This window comes from Neofelis nebulosa, chromosome 11, assembly GCF_028018385.1.
Source record: "Neofelis nebulosa isolate mNeoNeb1 chromosome 11, mNeoNeb1.pri, whole genome shotgun sequence".
Lineage (NCBI taxonomy): Eukaryota > Metazoa > Chordata > Mammalia > Carnivora > Felidae > Neofelis > Neofelis nebulosa.
Window position 1 is genome coordinate 65894976 of NC_080792.1, and position 19278 is coordinate 65914253.

At 49.6% G+C, this 19278-nt stretch overlaps 1 protein-coding gene across 6 annotated transcripts in view; it reads right to left on the minus strand.

Annotated features, from left to right (window-relative positions):
- The window catches only part of LOC131490505 (mediator of RNA polymerase II transcription subunit 15), a 67715-nt gene that overhangs the window by 13427 nt on the left and 35010 nt on the right, over window positions 1-19278 (minus strand). For 4 of the 6 annotated variants that reach the window (XM_058692928.1, XM_058692927.1, XM_058692932.1 and 1 more), the window contains 6 exons: window positions 16944-16995; window positions 15171-15200; window positions 13463-13675; window positions 4666-4913; window positions 3238-3564; window positions 2037-2162 (listed from right to left, as the gene is read on the minus strand). In XM_058692928.1, the coding sequence (XP_058548911.1) occupies window positions 2037-2162; window positions 3238-3564; window positions 4666-4913; window positions 13463-13675; window positions 15171-15200; window positions 16944-16995 (996 nt within the window). Of the gene's footprint in view, window positions 1-2036; window positions 2163-3237; window positions 3565-4665; window positions 4914-13462; window positions 13676-15170; window positions 15201-16943; window positions 16996-17224; window positions 17403-19278 lie in introns of those variants that run through there. The other 2 variants (XM_058692930.1, XM_058692929.1) reach the window with 2 other exon arrangements.

A 19278-nucleotide genomic window follows, 5' to 3' on the forward strand; every position in this document is an offset into this window, starting at 1 on the left:
AGACAGAGTGGGGGAGGGGCAGATAGAGAGGGAGACACACAATTTGAAGCAGGCTTCAGGCTCTGGGCTTTCAGAATACAGCCTGACATGGGGGTCGAACCCACGAACTGTGAGATCATGACCTGAGCCGAAGTCAGACGCTTAACCGACCAAGACACCCAGGCGCCCCTCACCTTTCATTTACACAAGTAATGTCAGAAAAAACCGAACCTGATGTATAAGGCTCAGGGCTTACTAATTTTCCTGAAACACCAACTACCACACTTCGCCCCAAGTTAAGAGTCTCAGCCATCCATCAGGGCCACAGCACTGGCGAGCGCCACAGGACATCTCTTTTCTGCTCTGAGAGGGCGGACTTGAGAGACAGGAATGGAGGACTGTGTGCTCAGGCTCCCAAAGCCAGCACTTCTTTCACAGAACCACACATCAGGACACACATTATCAGTAACAGCAAAAAACTGCAAATAATCTCAAGGTCCAAAAACAAGATGGCAATTAAGGACAGCAGGATATGTTTATAATAAGCATTCATGTATGTACGTACACATATACATCACACAGCATAAAATAGCATTAACTGAGGATTTTTTTTTTTTGAGAGAGAGAGAGATAGCAAGTGGGGAAGATCTGATCTGTGATGCATGGGAGGGAGGTGGATACCACTCCTGATAAATTTGAAGGCACGTGCCTCATAAAAGCAAACCCACCCATAAACACTCAAGCAATGACCCCTTCCTCCTCCCCAGCTATCAATCAGTGTCACAATCTTCCCAGTGTCCCCAGTGAAAAAGAAGAGTCCTGGGCCTACTTTAGTTGTGCCTTAGCAGCCCTCTGCACTCCAATGAGGGGGAAAGAAAGTATCAAGGTTACTCTATGGGTGACTGAGCCCACAGTCAAGCTCCCACGCTGGCTGGGCTGGGTCCTCCCCAAGCAGAAGCAGAGAGGAGAGTAACCACCAGAAGAACAGCCCTATCCACGGGCTCAGTGCAGGGTACTGAGTGCAGAGAATACATCTGCTTTAGGTCTTAGCTCTGTGCAAACACCTCAGGTCCCTCCACTCGCACACTTCTCAGGCAGCTTCCCATGGACTGGAGCAACGTGGCTGAGACCAGACAGGACCCAGTTTGAGCCTCCCTCACAGTGAGATGTCATCAGACACTGACAGAACACGCAGCATCCCAGAAGTGCTCAACATGTGGTGCTGTGCACCTGACAGGGAGCTTGGCTGACTCGCTGGTAATGAGCAGGATAGGGGAGCACAGCAGGGGCAGTGGCGTGGCACCCCAGCTCAGGGCAGCACCTGGGCAGGTGGCACTTCACCTAACAGGTCTGTTCTATCTAAAGCCAATACTCTCTTCTGAGCCAGTGTTCCCACTGCCAGGTGGAGACAGAACCAAAGCCCCAGACTAGATGCCTCTTCTCCCTGGCACCAGCAGGATGGGGGATCTGTGGAAAATCATGAGGCCCAATCTCCAACCCCAAACATCATTAAGAATCTGGCCTCTACCAGGAAAGGCTGGGCAAGGCCTACTCCATCCCATCAATATCCAAAACACAGAGGGTGGGCATGAAGGGCCTCAGCTACACTTCTCAGCGCAGGGGGCAAGCACTGGGAAAGTGCTGGGCAAGGGGCTGCAGCACAAACCCACGCAGTCCACTAGAGCCAGGCACCACCATACTTGTGCTCTTCCGTGTCCAGAATGCTAGTGCACACCTGCCACCAGCCCTGCACTCCAAGCTGAGGAGAGGTTGAGGCCACAATGCTACCCTCTCCAACGTGTGTTCTCAGAGGAGGAGGGAAGGGGGAAGATGAGGGTGTCTGAAGAGAGGTGGGGGGAATCCGGTAACACCAAGCCAGGCTGGCCACCTTGAAGACCCTGTGGGCTGGCTCCTAGACTGCCCATGATCCAAACAACCAGGACCCTCACTGTAGAGTGCCTGAAATCCAGCTCCATGCACAGGTGGACATGCACCTGCCAGTGCCTACAGAAGCCCCTGGCCCCAAAGGCCCTCACCTGGGTTCCAAAAGCCCTCACCTGCACTCCGGAACCCACTATCTGGGAAGCCTGAGCTGTCGGCACCGCTGTCTGCTGCTGCACTTGGGGCTGCACCTGCTGCACCTGTTGCACCTGCGGCTGCTGCACCACCATTGGAGCGCGGACCTGAGGGAGGAAGGGAGAATGCGATTTGGAGCCATCCGGGCACGTGGTGGAGCACCTACTACGTTGGTGGGAGCTTTGAATCTTGCAGCTTATCATGAGAAGGGATGGGATTGTCACGACTTCACTGGCTGTGGTATCACCTCACTGGCTTTACGTTATCCCATAGCTGATTAGAAATGTCCCACACCAGTCTGGCTCTGAGCCAAGCCCCACCTCCTCTGACTATGATGAGAAGCATGGCCCTCCGACTGGAATGTCACCATACAGCCACCACTACCATTTACTGCTGCAAGCAAAGCGATGACTCCCAAGGCCAAGTGCACAGCCCAACCTGCTTGACTTCTGGGCCAAGCATGCTGATGGTCTACAAGAGCCCCACCTATGAAACCAGGGGCTAGTCCCCAGGTGACAAGTGTGACCATACTTTGTTCCTCAAGATCCTCCCCAGCTTCCAGCTTGGCCCTGTGGGTCTCCTATCTGCCCGCCACTCAGTTCAACATGGCCCATCCCTTTCCACTCAATAAGTGAAAAACAGAAAAGGCCATGAAAACGAGTAAGCAAAAAAAAACTATTAAAATGGCCCCTTGACACAGCTCCGCCTGACTTGATGATAATACTGTGTCCTCCATGTCAATGTCACCAACTAGATATGCTTTGTACAGAGATGCACAATAAGACTGACAATTACATGATTTCCTATTAATCCCCTTCCCCCAAAATCTGGTAATGACAGGGATCTTTGCTCAAAACGTAATTCTAAGCAGTTAGCAAACCCACAGTGAATGCTCAATGAGGCCGCACACCCTCTCGCACAGTGAGAATATGCGTGCTGCTGTCCACCTGATCACCCAGTCTTAGAATGCCATGGCCACTGCTGAAGTCAGCCATGCTACTTGGAAGAAAACTGTCGCCCACAGAGGCAGTGCCTCTGTGCAGGGTACAGCAGCTCTTGGAATGCACTCCCCCCTTGCCAAGCTGGATGCGGGAGCCAGCATGGGGCCTTCCCCACCTATGTCCAAAGAAGCCCCAGAAACAGCTGCCGGCCACACGCCCACCAAAGGCCACGTGTACTCACAAGTTTCAGCTGTGGCTGGGCATACAGCATCTGTCCAGGGAGGGCCGGAGCCTGTGACACCAAAGGCTGGGTCTGTGACTGCGCCTGGAGCTGCGATGGCTGGTTCTGAGCAACTGGTGGCTGCTGGGGTTGTGGCGGCTGGTGGTGCTGTGGGTGGTGCATCGGCTGCAGCTGCTGGGGCAGGGCCTGGGAAGGGGGAGGCTGGGGCTGCTGCATTGGTGGCTGCTGTAGTGGCGGCTGGGCCTGCAAAGCTTGCTGCTGCTGCTGCTGTTGCTGCTGCTGCAGCTGCAGCTGTGCCATCCGCTGTAGCTGCTGCTGCTGCTGTATCTATGGGCAGAATAAGCAGTACTTGGTCGGTTATCCATCTGCCTCTGGGCCCTGTGTCAGCCTTGCCCCCAGGAAGCCTGTCCGGGCTGCTCTCACAGGACACCGAGGACACACCCAAGTGTGTGCCTGTGCCCTGGTCACCAGACACCAGCTGCACCTGAGCCTAAGAGAACGAAGGTTCCAGGGAAGTATCCAGAGGGTTTAGGAAGGGTAACAGAGGTGTGGCCCCATCGAAGCTGGGATAAATGCTCGGGTGGCTGCAAATCCCTGAGGCCTCTCCAGTGATGCTTGTCTGGTCACTAGAGTGGGAAACTGTACAAGCCTTGGGAAGATGGCCAGTGTATGCTTTTCAGGATGAGGAGAAAAAGTGAGGCTGAGGGAAAAGTTGGCTCTGGGGAAGGGGGCCTCCAAGACCCAGGAGGGTGGCCACTGGGAAATGGAGGCAGCAAGCCAAGGCCTGGGGAGGGTGGGAAAGTGGAGAGATCCGCTCAGGCCTTCCCTCCCTCAACCAAGAGCAGACCTGACGTTAGATGCTTAATACGTCTAGATGCTGCCTGCCAACAACGGGAGGAAGAAAACAGTTTCTTTATAAGCAGGGCTTCTAATGTGACACTGCCACCCCCCCACAGAGAAATGAGGCTCGATTAGAGCTGCGTCCAGGCACCAAAACACTCAAGAGACAAAACAGGAGGCATGCAAGTACTCAAAAGAAACACGCTCACAGGACGGCTCAGGCATTCCTGCATTGTGGAGTGTTCTTCTCACTTCTTGCTTCAGTTAACTCTTACATGAATCGCTTGCACCCAGAAGCCTCCACAGATCTAGCCCTCCACCCCCGGCACGCAGTAGGCCCGCGGCCAGACGCCAAGCCCAATAGAGAGGACCTCCTTGTGCGATCCCAGCACCCTCCTAACAAGTCGGGGCCTATCCCTCCTCCCTGCACCAGGCCCTGCGGGGAGCCCCCAGACAGAGGAGGAAGCCCGGGCACCAGGCATCAGAAGGATCTGCAGCTGCCTCTGGACCCCCGCACCCAGCACTGTGGCTGGCGCACATCCAGGGCTCAAGGACCACGGGAAGAGGCTGAGCACCGGCACCTAGTACCTGCTGCTGGTTTTGATGATGCAGTTTAATCAGGTGTTGCTGCTGCTGCTGCTGGAGCTGCTGCTGCTGCTGCTGTACCACCGCTTGGAACTGCTGCTGCATGGCATTCTGCTGGGCCTGGAACTGCTGCTGTTGCTGTTGCTGCTGCTGCTGCTGCTGCTGTTGCTGTTGCTGCTGCAGCGCCACCTGCTGCTGCTGGAACTGCTGCTGCTGCTGCTGCAGCGCCACCTGCTGGAGCTGCAGCTGGGCTGGAGGCAGAGTGGTGAATCAGGCGGGGCACGCGGGGGAGGCCAGGGCGGGGGAGGCCAGAGCAGAGGCCGCTGTTATCGCAGCTCTGCGGACAGGGAGGGCGGGGAGACGGCCCGCTGCGCCCACAGCGGGCCCACAGCCGCTGGAGCTGAACACTCCATTTGGGAAAGACAGACAGATGTGACGGGCAGCATTTGTGTTGATTACGGACCTTCTTAGGAATTTCTGTACAATAATAGAGGAAAGAAAAGGGCCAACAAGCCCAGCCTCTGGCAACCACTGAGCTACTTTCTGTCTCTATGGAGGTGCCTATTCTGGACATTTCTTATCAATGGAATCTCACAGTATGTGATCTTTTGTGACTGGATTCTTTTGTTGAGGGTAATATTTACAAGGTTCACCCATGTTGCATGAGTGTTTCATTTCTTTTTATTGCCAAATAGTATTCCATGGTATGGATTTCCTACATGTTGCTTATCCACCAGCTGACAGGCATTGCTTCTAAGCCTTTTGGTGGTTATGAGTCATGCTGACATGAACAAACATCTACAAGATTTTCTGTGGTGCAGTTTCTTTTAGGGAGATGAAAATGTTCTAAAATGGACTGTGGTGATGGTTGCACAACTCTGTGAATATACTTAAAGATCACTGAATATTGCACTTTAGATGGGTAAACCATAAATATGTGAATTATATATCAATGAAGTTTTCTTTTTTTTTTTTAATGTTTATTTTTGGAGAGACAGTGCAGTGCAGGCGGGGTAGTGGCAGAAAGAAGGAGACAGAGGATCTGACGCAGGCTCTGCACTAAAAGCAGAGAGCCTGATGCAGGGCTTGAACTACAAAAGGTGAGTTCATGATCCAAGCCGAAGTTGGATGCTTAACCGACTGAGCCACCCAGGCACCCCAATGAAGTTGTTATTTAAAAAACAAATAAATAGAAATAATCCAGAGAGACCCTTTGTATTGCCCAGCTTCCCTGATGGTACCATTTTGGAAAATTATAACATAACACAATCAGGATGCATTTTCATTTGTGTGGGTGTGTACATTAAATTCTACACAATTTCCTCACCAGGATAGATTCAGTCACCATCGAAGTCAAGATACTGAACAGTTCCAACACCACAGGGATCCCTTGTGATGCCACCCACTTCAGCACCCCTGGCAACCACTAAGGTGTCCTCTATTTCTAATATTCTGTCATTTCAAAAATGTTATGTAAGTGGGGGCTATACAGGATAACTGGCTTTTTCATTCAACATAATTCCCCGAAGATCATCCTGGATGTAACGAATATCATTACTGCTTTCCTTTTTACTGCCAAGTCGTATTCCATGGTATACCTATCTCTGTTCAACTATTCATACCATAAAGGACATTTGGGAGTGACTGCTACCATGTACATTTGTGTACAGGTTTTTGCGGGAAGGTAAGTTTTCATGTCTCTGGGATAGATGCCCAAGAGTGTGACCGCAGAGTTGTATGTTTAATTTTTATTATTAATCTTTTTAAGTTTATTTACCTATTTTGAGAGAAAGAGTGGGGGAAAGGCAGAGAGTGAGGGAGAGGGAATCCCAAGCAGGCTCCACCCTGCCAGTACGGAGCCCGACGCAGGGCTCGATCTCCCGAATTGTGAGATCATGACCTGAGCTGAAACCAAGAGTCAGACGCTCAACTGACTGAGCCACCTAAGGCACCCCTATACATTTAACTTTTAAAGAAGCTATATCATTTTACATCCCCACTAGCAATGTATGAGTGATCCAGTTTCTTCTCATCCTTGCCAGCATTTCAGAGTGTTATTTTAGCCATTTTACTGGTATACAATTTTTTAAATCTTTTTGTTATAACTTTTTTTTTTTTTTTTTTAAGATGTATTTAAGTAGTCTCAGTCCAATGGTGGGACTCAAACTCGTGACCCTGAGATCAAGAGTTGCATGCTACACTGACTGAGCTAGCCGGGTGCCCCCACAGATGTCCAATTCTTTTTGGTTTGATGTATATCCAGCAATACTGTGGGAGTGTAGAGTGAGGCTTGCTTTATGGTTTATTCTTACAGCTGTACCACTGCCTTTCATTTACATTCAATCTCACATTTCCTATCTTTCAGCAGGAAAGTTTTGTCCATTCACATTTATTGTGATCACTTGTATTTCTCAACTTATTTGTGTCTGTCTTCCCTTTTTTAAGCTTCTTTCCCTCTATTTTTGTTTTCCAGATTTACTGAAGTATAACTGACAAAGTTTTTTTCCTTTTCTGAAATATATACATTTTCAAAGATTTTTTTTTTTAACGTTTATTTATTTTTGAGACAGAGAGAGACACAGCATGAACGGGGGCGGGTCAGAGAGAGGGAGACACAGAATCTGAAACAGGCTCCAGGCTCTGAGCTGTCAGCACAGAGCCCGACGCGGGGTTCGAACTCACGGACCACGAGATCATGACCTGAGCCGAAGTCGGCCGCTTAACCGACTGAGCCACCCAGGCGCCCCTCAAAGATTTTAAAGTACTCTCTGCACCCAACGCTGGGCTTGAACCCACAACCCCAAGATTAAGAGTCACATGCTCTACCAACTGAGCCAGCCAGGCAGCCCCTGAATTATATTTTTGTTGGATGGTTGGAGCTGAATTTTACATGTTGTTTGGATTTTTACTTTTTTCTTACTCAATTTTTTCCTACTGGTTTGGAATGTACAAACTATGTATACTGCTTCAGCAATTCCTTTTTTTTTTCTTTTTTTAAAAAAAGTTTATTTATTTTGAGACAGAGAGTGTGGGGAAGAGGCATAGAGAGAGGGAGAGAGAGAATCCCAAGCAGGCTCCATGCTGTCAGCACAGAGTCTGATGCGGGGCTTGATCTCACGAACTATGAGATCATGACCTGAGCTGAAATCAAGAGCTGGATGCTAAACCAACAGAGCCACCACGGTGCCCCTCTTTTTCCTTTTTTTCAAGCAATTATTTTTTCAATTTCATCAGGCATACTTAACTTACCATACTTAACTCCAAACTTAAAATTTATCCATATTTTTAACTTCATTACCAAATACAAGAACCTTAGAACCCTGCTTGGGATTTTCTCTTTCTCCCTCTCTCTCCCTCCCTCCCCACCTCCCCTGCATGCACACAAGCTCTTTCTCTCTCTCTCAAAAACAAAATTCTCTCTCTCTCTGCCCCTCTCCCCTACTCGTGAGCGCTCTCTCGCGCGCGTGCGCTCTCTTTCCCTCTTTCTCAAAAGTAAAATAAAAGTAGGTTTCAGGTACTGATAGACCTGGTATTTATCCTCAATACACCTCCTGACTTCCATTTAGTATGGTCCTTGTTTATCTTTTTACACCCACACAGCACACTTCTATTAAGAAGCAGAACAGGGGTGCCTGGGTGGCTTAGTCAGTTAAACATTTGACTCTGGATCTCAGCTCAGATCTTGATCTTAGGGTTGTGAGTTCAAACCCTGTGTTGGGCTCCACGCTGGACGTGAAGCCTACTTTAAAAAAGGGGGGCAGGGGGAGGCAGGCCAGAATAATGACTAGAGGTACAGCCTCTGAGCCGGACTGCCTGGACTCAAATACCAACTCTGTCACTGCTCTGTGCCTCAGTTTCCTTAGCTGTGGAAAAGAGACAATAATAGTACCTACACTGAATGAAGAATTAAAAATCTGTTCTAGGTAAAACCCTCAAAACAGTGCTTGGAATGCAGCAAGTCTGTATGGAGTTAGCTGGAAGCATTATTATTTTAGAGAGGTGATTTTTGTTTACACCAAGGATTCTCAACCTTGTTCCTCCCGACATTTTGGGATAGACAATTCTATGTTGTGGGGGGCTGTCCTCCGCACGAGAGGTTTAACAGCATCTATAGCCTCTATGCTACATGGTAGGAGTGCGCCCACAGTTGTGACATCCAAAATGTCTCCAAACATTGCCAAATAGCCTCCAGGGTACAACAGATGAGAATCACTGGTTTAGATTCACACACGCTTGCTACCTTATATGAAAAAAAAGTCTGTTCTCCCATTTTACACCTGGCATCACAAGAAAGATGGTATGAGAGTTAAGAGGAAATGGTGAACAAATAAAAAACCTTTCAGTGAAGGTCTCTTGAGCTTTGTTTATCTAAAATGTCTGCTTCCCCCCAGTCATTGGGAGTTTTGCTGGCATACAACTGTGGTCAGCAGCTCTATCCCCAGGGCTCTAACAACTTCCTACTTTCTTCGTGACACCATCACCAAGTGCTCTGAGTCTACATCTTGCTCCATTCTAGAAACTGGCTATTTCTAACATACTCTTCTGGCCTATGGTGTTTGTGGCTTTCCCCAAGCAGGTTAAGGCATGGATGCCTTATTTAACCTGCATAGGACTGCAGGACTTTTCCAGCTACCATCTCTCCTCATATACTGGTTGGCTTCTGTTCTCTCTCCATCTGGTCCTTTTATTAGTTGTTAGACTCTGATTTTATCCTCTGCATTTCTTACCCTCCTATTTTCTTAGTACTTTTTAAATGTTTATTTATTTTTAAGATAGAAAGAGAGAGGAGACAGAGGATCTGAAGTGGCTGAAGTCAGGCACTCAACCGACTGAGGAACCCAGGTGCCCCACACCGTCCTATTTTCTTTCTTTCTTTTATTTAAATAAATGCTTATCCATTTTTGAGAGAGAGAGAGAGAGAGAGAGAGAGAGAGAGAGAGAGAGAGAGAGAGAGAGTACATGTGAGTGGGGGCAAGGGCAGAGGGGGGGCACAGAGGACCCAAAGCAACCTCTGCATTGACAGCAGTGAGACTGATGTGGGGCTCGAACTTATGAACTGTGAGATCATGGGTTGAGCTTAAGTTAGACACTCAACCAACTGAGCCACCCAGACGCATTACCCTCCTATTTTCTATTTCCTCTTCTCTGGGCTATATTCTAGGTAATTTCTTCAAATGCTGTCTCTAGTTCACAAATTCTTTCTTCAGTTGTATCTAATCTGCTGCTCAGGAGCACCTGGGTGGCTCAGTCTGTTAAGCATCTGACTCTTGATTTCAGCTCAGGTCATGATCTCATGGTTCAGTTAGTGGGATCAAGCCCCACACAGCACAGAGCCTGCTTGGGATTCTCTCTTTGTGTCCCTCCCCTGCACATGTGTGCACTCCCTCTCTCCCTCTTTCTCTCTCTCTCAAAATAAATACATACACACACACACACACACACACACACACACACAAACTTTAAAAAAAATCTGCTATTCATTCATCTCTACCTTCTCGTTTCAATAATTTCATTTTTTAATTTTTAAAATGTTTTTATTTTTGAGAGAGAAAGGGAGATACAGAGAGCGAGTGGGGGAGGGGCAGAGAGAGAGGGAAACACAGAATCCGAAGCGGTTCCAGGCTCTGTGCTGTCAGCACAGAGCCCAATGCAGGGCTTGAACTCACGAACCACGAGATCATGACCTGGGCCTAAGTCAGGCACCTAACCAACTGAGCCACCCAGGCGCCCCTCAATAATTTTACTTTTGTTTCTACAAGTTCTACTTGGTTCCTTTTCAAAATTTTTTTTAATGTTTATTTATTTTTGAGAGAGAGAGTGTGTGTGTGAGCCGGGGAAGAGGCAGAGAGAGGGAGACACAGAATCCAAAGCAGGCTCCAGGCTCTGAGCTGCCAGCACAGAGCCCAACCCGAGGCTCAAACTCACAAGCCACAAAATCATGACCTGAGCCGAAGTCAGACACTTAACCGACTGAGCCACTCAGGCGCCCCTACTTGGTTCCTTTTCAAAGCTGCCTCATCACTCCACCAGGTATCCCAGTGCTTGTTCAGTTGGAATTCCATCCTTTATTTCTTTAATCAGGCCAAGCCCATAGTTAACAATTATTATGTGTGTGGTCCCTGAGCATCTCCACATCTGTTTATTGTTTCTGTTCCTCCTCATAGTATCTCTTCTTCCTTTCAGGACTGCTGGTCTTTATTTGTGGTGCTCAATGCTTGATCTGCAATTGCCACAGGGCTAAACTGGGAGCATTCTCCAATCTGCCCTTGCTCCTGGGGGAACTAGGGATGCCAAGGGGTCCGGCACAAATCCCACTACTCAGAGGGATGCGAGGCTTGCTTTCCCCAATCTTGCAGTGGGCCAAGACATGGCCGGGCAAAGAACTTCCCCTACCTTCTGCTGGCCCAACAATCCAAAATGCATCTAGGATCTAGTTGTCTAGAAGGACGAGGGTTCCTCAGCATCCAGTCTGTCAAACAGACAGAAATAGGACTCATTTTTAAAGCTGGTTTTACAGGTATATAAAATTCACTGAGGAACAAAAATGTACAGAGTGAAAAGTCTGTCTCCCTTCTAATGCTGTACTCAAGCCCCCAGCCTCACCTACAGTCAGCAGTTTGTTTCCATGACTAATTCAGGTCACGTGGAGACTATCACAGCGTGTTCTGGACTATCCTTTGAGAATCCTCGCAAAATCTCTGACCCAGGCCCTGTCCTGAAGCTGCTTTAACCACACAGTGCCATTTGGAGAAACTGTGAGAAAGGAATTAACAAATGTCCATTGGGCCACAACACCTATTTCGCATAGACCAGGCAGACAAGAGGTCCAAGGCAGAGAGAGAGGGATGCTGACAGGCAGCAGCAGGACATGAAAGTAGAGAAGTCACATCACATCAACCCACATGAAAGACCAGGTCCCTCTGAAGCTGAAAACAGGATGTGGGCCAAGGTCAGACTGGGGAGGGTGTGGGCAGGATCCCCAAACTTTGCCAGTGAACTGACAAAGTCTTAGGAGTGAAACTGCAAGGCAAATAATGGTAGCATTCTAAACTCCTACACATTAAAAATGATTTTTTATTATAAAATGTAAGCTGTGATAAGAAGAAATCAACCACTCTGTAACATAAAAAGGAGTCAGAACCAGTACTTCTCCTGAGCATCCTTCCATAAGCCGCCCCATGTACGTACCAGGTATGCTGACAAGACAAGAGGGGACACGGAAGCTGGAGAAGAAGAATCAAGCAAAGAGCTAAGAGTCAGATGGCAAGGTGTCAATAAGGGGAATAGAACAATGATCCAAGAAAGAAGGGGATGTCTGGGGATGGAAGGTTCCAGTCCAAGAGTGGGCAGAATGAGCCTCCACATGGCATCTGTGAAGAGCAAAGTGATGCTCGTACAGGAAACTTGAACAAAGAATGGGGGTGCTCGGGTCAGGCAGCCTGGGCTCGACCCCAGCTCTAGTGGGCAAAGCAGAAGCAGGGACACTGCCCTCTTTGAGGGTTACTATGAGTGATGCATGAGAAAAATACATCGACACATCACAACCTGTACATGAATCAGGGTCACAGAAGCTTTATTTGCAACAGCCAAACCTGGAAACAACCTGAACACCCTTCAAGGGTGAGTGGATAAGCAACCCGTGGTACACCCAGTCCATGGAATACAATTCAGCAATGAACAGGAACGACTTACTGAGGCAACTTGGGAGAATCTCAAAGGCATTACGCTGAGGGGAAAAAAGTCAGTCTCAAAATGTCAAACATTGTGCGATTCCATCGATGTAACACTTGCGAAGTGACATAACTATAGAGATAGGAAACAGATCAGCGGTTGCCAGGGCTTGAAGTTAGAGGAAGGGTGTGATTATTAAGAGATAACACAATAGCTTGCTACTGGTGATGGAACAGCCTTGCATGCTGACCCTGGTAGTGATATCACACATGATAAAGTCTCATAGAACTACACGCACATAAGCTCGCGGGCAAGAATGCATGTAAAAACTGGAGATGTCAGAAAAAAGGCCACCTGAGTTATCAGCATTGTCCCAAGATTCATTTCTCGGTTTTGACAATGTACTAAGATGTCAGCATTGGGGAAGCTGGGTGAAGGGCACACAGGCATTCTCTGTGTCATTCTGCAACTTCCTATGATTCTTAGACTATTTCAAAAATAAAAAAGGAAAAAATTAACAAAGCACTTTGCAGTACTGAAGTACACTCTGCATACTGAATTACTGGTTATGAAAATCAAACGTCCAACAAGACAGGCCCTGGAAAGAGGAGGGAGACCCGCACTATGCACCCATTCCCAGCTGGAGTAGCTGCATGGAGGGGACAAGGGGCTGTGTTCTGTAGAGAAGCGCCAGGAGGGCGGCAAGGCACATCCTTCAGGGAAGGAGGGCAAGGGCAACACTGGAAGGGATGGCTCTTGAGATGGAGGTCTTCTGGGGGTTGTGGGGTGCCGAAAGCACCACTTTGTGGCTGAGAACAGCCTGAGACATAACTGTGTCTATTTCAGCTACAAAACACAATCCCCCCGGATGGAGTCCCAGACTACCCTGACCTCTTCTGAGTCCTCCACTCCTGCCCAGGGGTAGGAGGAGGGCCTCAGTGTCACTTAACCCTTTTGATAGTCTGAAAAAGTTTTGGAACTTTTTCTCTCCATACACAACAAAGATAAAAAGACAGAGCTACTTGGGGAGTTTCTCCACGCTTTCCTCAATACCATCCTAAGCAAAGGGATAAAAATGTACATCGCCTGCAAAGAAGGTGGCAGATTCTCTGAGAAGCACAGTACTCACTCTGTGGAGCTGCTGTAGACACAACAGCCATGCCGTGGGGGGCCATCCCCGAGGTGCCAGGGGGTGGCTGCCCTGAGAGGGGCATCGGCTGCCCCATGGTGCCAAGGCCACCCATCCCGCCCAGGGATTGTCCTGGGCCCCGAGAAGGCATGCCGATTCCAGCTGCTCCTGCAGCAGGCCCACCAGTCAGGCTCTGTAGTGCATTCATAGGGTCTGTGGGAACACAAGGGCACAGCGTCTCAGCCAAGTGCCTGCTGAAACGCAAGTCTCCGAAGGTTATGAGGCCTCACAGAGCACACACTTCCTCCCACCTCCAGGCACAACTCCCTCGAAGCCCCAAGCAGTGAAAGGCCAGAGTCCTGGGAGCCTCTAGGCCTCCAACCGCGGAGGGGCCAAAATATCAGTATCTCTGCCACTGCTCTTGAACAGGGAGCACATCTCAAACCCTAGCCTGGCTTGTGCCAGGGTCCTATTGTTGAGGGATAAACAAGCCCTTTAAGGTATATAGCAGTCCCCACCCCTCCTGGCTGTATACCCCTACTGCTGGGTGAGACACAGCTGGGAACTCCAAAGACAGCAAAGGACAGCAGGCCCTTCTTCACAGTAAGAAAGAGCCTGGGGGCCAGAGAACTGAGGGGGGGCACAGACAGATGTTCTCCCAGGGAGATTACAAGTCTCCTTGCACACCAGAAGTCCACCTCTACTAAGTCTGTGCAGAAACCCCACTAAGAAGTTCTCAGGACACCACACTAAAACAAGCTAAGGTGTGAGGGAGGCGTGCAGGAAGAATCCACAGAGTGCCACCAGGCACAGTGATGCTTGCCAGTAGGCAGGGGACTCAGCTCAGTGAGCAATGCTATGACCTGGAACAAGGAGCCCAGGGCTCTTGTCAGAACAGTATAGACTCACAGCAAACAACTACCTACAGACAGGTATGCCCCAGCCAGGTCAGCCTGCGCAGAACTGAATGCCAAAGAACCCTATGCTCTGATGCCAAGAACTGAGACATTCTCCTGGCCACACGCTCTTCATCCCATCTAGCCCTGGGTGGCTGAGAATCACTGCACATGCCAGGAGGGGTAGCCCAGCAGGGAAACAGGGCCCACACAGACAGGTGCAGCCAGCTTGGCTGAGGCAAGCATGGGCACCCAGCATTTACAGCTGTACTGCCTGCAGTAAGACAAATAGCATGCCAGGCTGGCTCCCTTTGTGACAGATCAGAGCTCCGTCGGCAATCCTGGATTCGCTAAACCCCTTCACTGGCAGCTCAGTCGGCAAGACCAGGGCTGAAGCAATACAGTTCCCATGAAACTTTGTTAAGGAAGTGAATTCATAGCTATTCTCTAAAAAATATACTACCAATTATTATACTAGATATACCATAATAGTCTTCTTCCAGAGAGCTCAACATTTTAGGTAATGTGTCCATTATTGTGTGAGTTTTTCAACATCTTTTTGCTGGACAAAAACAGTATTTGAGTGACATGGGATGGAGAGGTCTCATCTGACTGCAGTCTGCCAGGAAGAGGAAGCATGGAGGAGGGGCGGGCGTGGCTCAAAGTTCTCACGGCCAGCCAGAGTTCTTTCTGTGAATTTTCTCCTCTCATAACAGCTTAACCCAGACCCACGCAGCATCCACAACTGCATTCTTGATCCCCCAAACCCAAGGTTGGGATAAAACTTTAATTGAAACAGGAAAAACTCTTACCACTGACGGAAGCTTGAGATTTTTTGTTATCTGTATTTAAGAAAACAAAAACAAAAAACAAAGTAAACAAAATTTTACATAACCACATATTTCCACAGTAAGCCAGCTTTGTAGGCATTTGCCCAGAGGTCATTTGCTGAAACTAAACAGAAGATAAGATACCTCAGAGCACACGTGTGTTTGTGTGTGCATGTCTGTATCCACTCCAGGCAGAGCTGACACTCAAGGGGGTCTGAGGGAAGAAGGTATAGAACTGCCCATGGTCGACCTGGGGCCTCAGAGAACTGTCCTCCACCCTCCCCCCCGCCCCCAGTAGAAGCTTGCCCTGGGCCTACTCTGGTCCTCCATCCTTCCCGGGATCAGGGTCTCAGCTGGGCCCCTGAGCAACAAACACAAGAACTGTAGGGATCCACAATGGGCCCAGAATGGTATCCAGACCTCCACAACACCTCCTTTTTCAGCCTGCCCTGATGAGGAGGCAGCATCTCCACTTTCTACTATGAGGAAACTGCGTCTGGCCAAGGCTGGCTAAAAGCCCCACCTAGCTGGCCCTAGCACCAGGGGGAAAGCACTGCAACAGGGCTACCCTCTCTGGGTGAGGCAGGAGCGGGCAAGTGGGCCAGGGACACGCCTGGCCCCAGGGCTGTGTGCTGCTATGCCAGGCTGCCTCCCAAACAGGCCAGGCCAGCCCAGTCCCGACAAGCAGAGCCGCTTGCCAGGACAGACCAAGGCATCTCATCCAGACTGCTCATTCCCTAGGCTTCTGGTTCCAACAGCTTGTTCTAAACAACACAGGGCCTTCCCAAACACAGCAAAGAAAGTGGAATCAAGTGAAGTTCATCTGGCCGGCCATTCTGGGAAAAAGTGTGGAAAGAAGCAAAATCTACGGGCCACACAGGGGCTCTGCGGTTCACAACATCTCCTTTTTTCTGAGATTACTAACACCATAGTCACCTCTACAAGCACGAAGAGAAGTCACTAGACACGCCAACTGTGTGCTGCAAAGACAAGCTGTGTCAAGAGGAGCCCATCTCCTGTGGTCACACAACTGCAGGGAGGTAGGAGGCACTGCTGGCTGAAACCTCAGAGCGCTGAACCAGCCTGGTTTCCTTTAGAGACTTTAGATATGGTGACCATCCAGGAACAGTCACTGTCCTCCATGCTTATGCATAACACACAAAAGACCACCAAGACCCCTGAGCCCAGTCTGCGAGGACACACACTTTTAAAGAGCCATGGCTGCTGCCAGGCTGGGCTGACAGGACCCTAGCAGGACCCTGGGAAGCAGAGCGGGTGGAAGGCAGCAGGCACCAGGCGACCCTCACCAGGGCAGGGAGCCAGAGGCAAGACTTATGAAGTTCCTGCCTGACAGGAACACACATTTGGGTCAGACCCCCATGGGCCAATAAAGCCAACTCCTAGGGAAGGAAGTTTCTTTTCCAGGGTAAACCTGGCTTCTTTAAGAACTGCTTAGAGACAAAAGCCACAGTCTTTTGAAAAAGAAGATTAAATGGACAAGCAAAAATAGCAGTCCAGACCACTTGGAGGCTAACATTTCCATTATGCCAAAATCAGCATTTTTGAGGTTGAAGCTCTGAAGAGGATGGGAGACGGAATCAAATGCAAAGCAATGTCGAACTTCCCAGAAAGCAGGAGCTTTTTACACAGGCATTCTGCCTCAGGCACTGTGGCCAAGAAAGCCCCCACCACCCCAGGAAAGGGCTAGCCTCTCCTGGCAATCAAAACCACCCAGAAATGTAAAATTTTACTTACGAATGTCTCGAAAATGGATAATAAGCCTGGCCACGAGAGAAAGGTATTCGTCCTAAAAGCAAAAACAGGAAGCAGTTTAATCCCAGGTGAAGAAGTGAAGTCATGTGACGCCCCTTCCCACCCCCTACACTGCTGTGTCACTGAGTTGAGGGTTCTTCCTGAAAGGCTGCCGGCTCTCGCCTGGCGCGGCCTCCTCTGGAATCCATCTCTCAGAGAAGAGCTGTCAATGCTCAGCTATGGCAGGCCAACAAAAAGCACAAAGAAAAAGCCAAGAGGGATACCGAGAGGCGTCAAACCGCTGCTCCTTCCACTCTGCTGCAAAGGCTCAACGGAGAGGACGGCCAGCCAGCTCAGGCGCCCCTCCTCTCACAGGGGGGACGGCAAGTCCAGAGGGGATGAGGGGCCAGCTTGAGGTCACAAGGCACATCAGCAGTCGACATAGGCAGGCCGCTTTTGTCTTTGCACTATTTGTATCCAAGTACTTTCGCTTTTAATACCCGGCCTGTTGCTCTTTCTACTGCTGACGTGCTTGCATGCAAATCTGGCTGTGCGCCCCTGGCTGCACTTTTCAGAGAAGCTGTGTTAATCTGAATTTACTGCACAGGCAAGGGAGAAGGCACAGTGCCACTCAAGGGTGGCAAGTGAAGGCCACTGCCGAGGGCCTGCTTTTTGCCAGCTGCCAGGTTTCTGGAACTGCACAGCAGAGCCTGCCTTCTACTGATTGACCTCTTTGCGACTAAGGACACTTGCTCCCAGGTGTTTTGGGGAAATCACTACTGTGAGTTTGTCCTGTGGTCAACAAAGGAATGTCTGAGTTAAATTCTTATTTCAGCGAAGCTGTCCCATCCTTCCCCTCCTTGAAATACCCGTTCCTCTGGCAAGGCAGCCCCAATAAGGCAAAGCCTTCATTCTCCATCCTGCTTGCACGACCCTCCTAAGTCACTGTGACACAGAGAGGCCACTAGACAGCAGGCTGATGGGATGACACCCACACGACCCAGAACCCAGCTGCGCGCAGCACCTGTGGAGGTACTACCCTGGGAACACATGCCAGTGAACTCAGGCACAAGAGTAAACCCACTGTCTTAAGAACACCTTTGGGGAAAAGTGGTCTCAAGTGAATGAAAAAATATAAGCACACTTTCTAAATCTTCATTACTCCTCACTCACCCCCAAACTTCACCCCACCACTCTTTTTTGGCCAGGGGAATCAGCAGAGGCAAACACGAGGGGAAAAGGCCTGGGGGAAAGGCAAAGTTGGGATAAGAACGTGCAAAGGGGGGCAGGTACAAAGAGAGGGACAGTGAGCCTCTCCTGGAGCAAAGGGACATTTAGCGGGTGTTGTCAACACTCCCAATTTCCAACTCCTCCCACCAATTTCCAGTAGGAAAGACAATATGCTGAGGGTAAAGGGAGCCCCCCTAGAGCCGGGAACTCCTGCCTATGGATCACCTGGTCCTTGAAGGACAGCAGTGTGGTGAGCAGGGAGCAAGGAGGTGGCGGGCCTGAAGGAAGCTCAGGAAGTAAGGCGGCCAAGTACAAGGGGACAAAAATTGGGAGGTTGCCAGGTCAATGTCTGACATCTTGTTAGGGCCTTGGGCCATCTGTTAAATTGGGGATACCTTAAAAGAACTTGCTGAGTTTTATCTATTTCCATAAAAGATAAAACAAAGGGTGACCGGGTGGCTCAATCGGCTGAATGTCCAACTTTGGCTCTGGTCACGGTCTCGCAGTTTGTGAGTTCGAGCCCTGCATTGGGCTCGTTGCCGTCAGTGCTGAAGCTGCCCACACAGAGCCCACTTCAGATCCTGTCTCCCCTCTCTCCCCGCCCCTCCCCCACCTGTATGCACTCTCACTCTTTCTCTCAAAAATAAGTATTAAAAAAGAAAAGATAAAATGAGGAAGCAGGTTGAAAAAGCAACTAGATACTTTACTCAGACACAAGATACAATAAAAATGGGGCTCAGGAGCATGTCCCCAGAGCCTTGAATACAGAACCAGGACTGGGTACTCAAAGCCCTACTGCGGTCCCTGGCCCAGAGCTGGATGGCCAGAGTGGTCTGTTCCTGGCTAAAGCCACCCCACTGCCAAGTGAGTAGAGTGGAGGCTCTGGGGACCAGACTAGACCAGCCTGAGAAGGCCTGGGGCACAGATCTGGCCACCTCACAGTAGACATGGGCACAGAAAGCAGTCACGCGGCTGCCAAGAGGTTTTCTTGCAGGTTAAATACATCTCCAAATTTCTCGCAAACCCAGGCCACCCAGGAACCACTAGGAGTGGAGCACTGCACATCTGCTGCCAGTGTTCCTCCCTCAGTAGACCCTGGGGTCTGAGA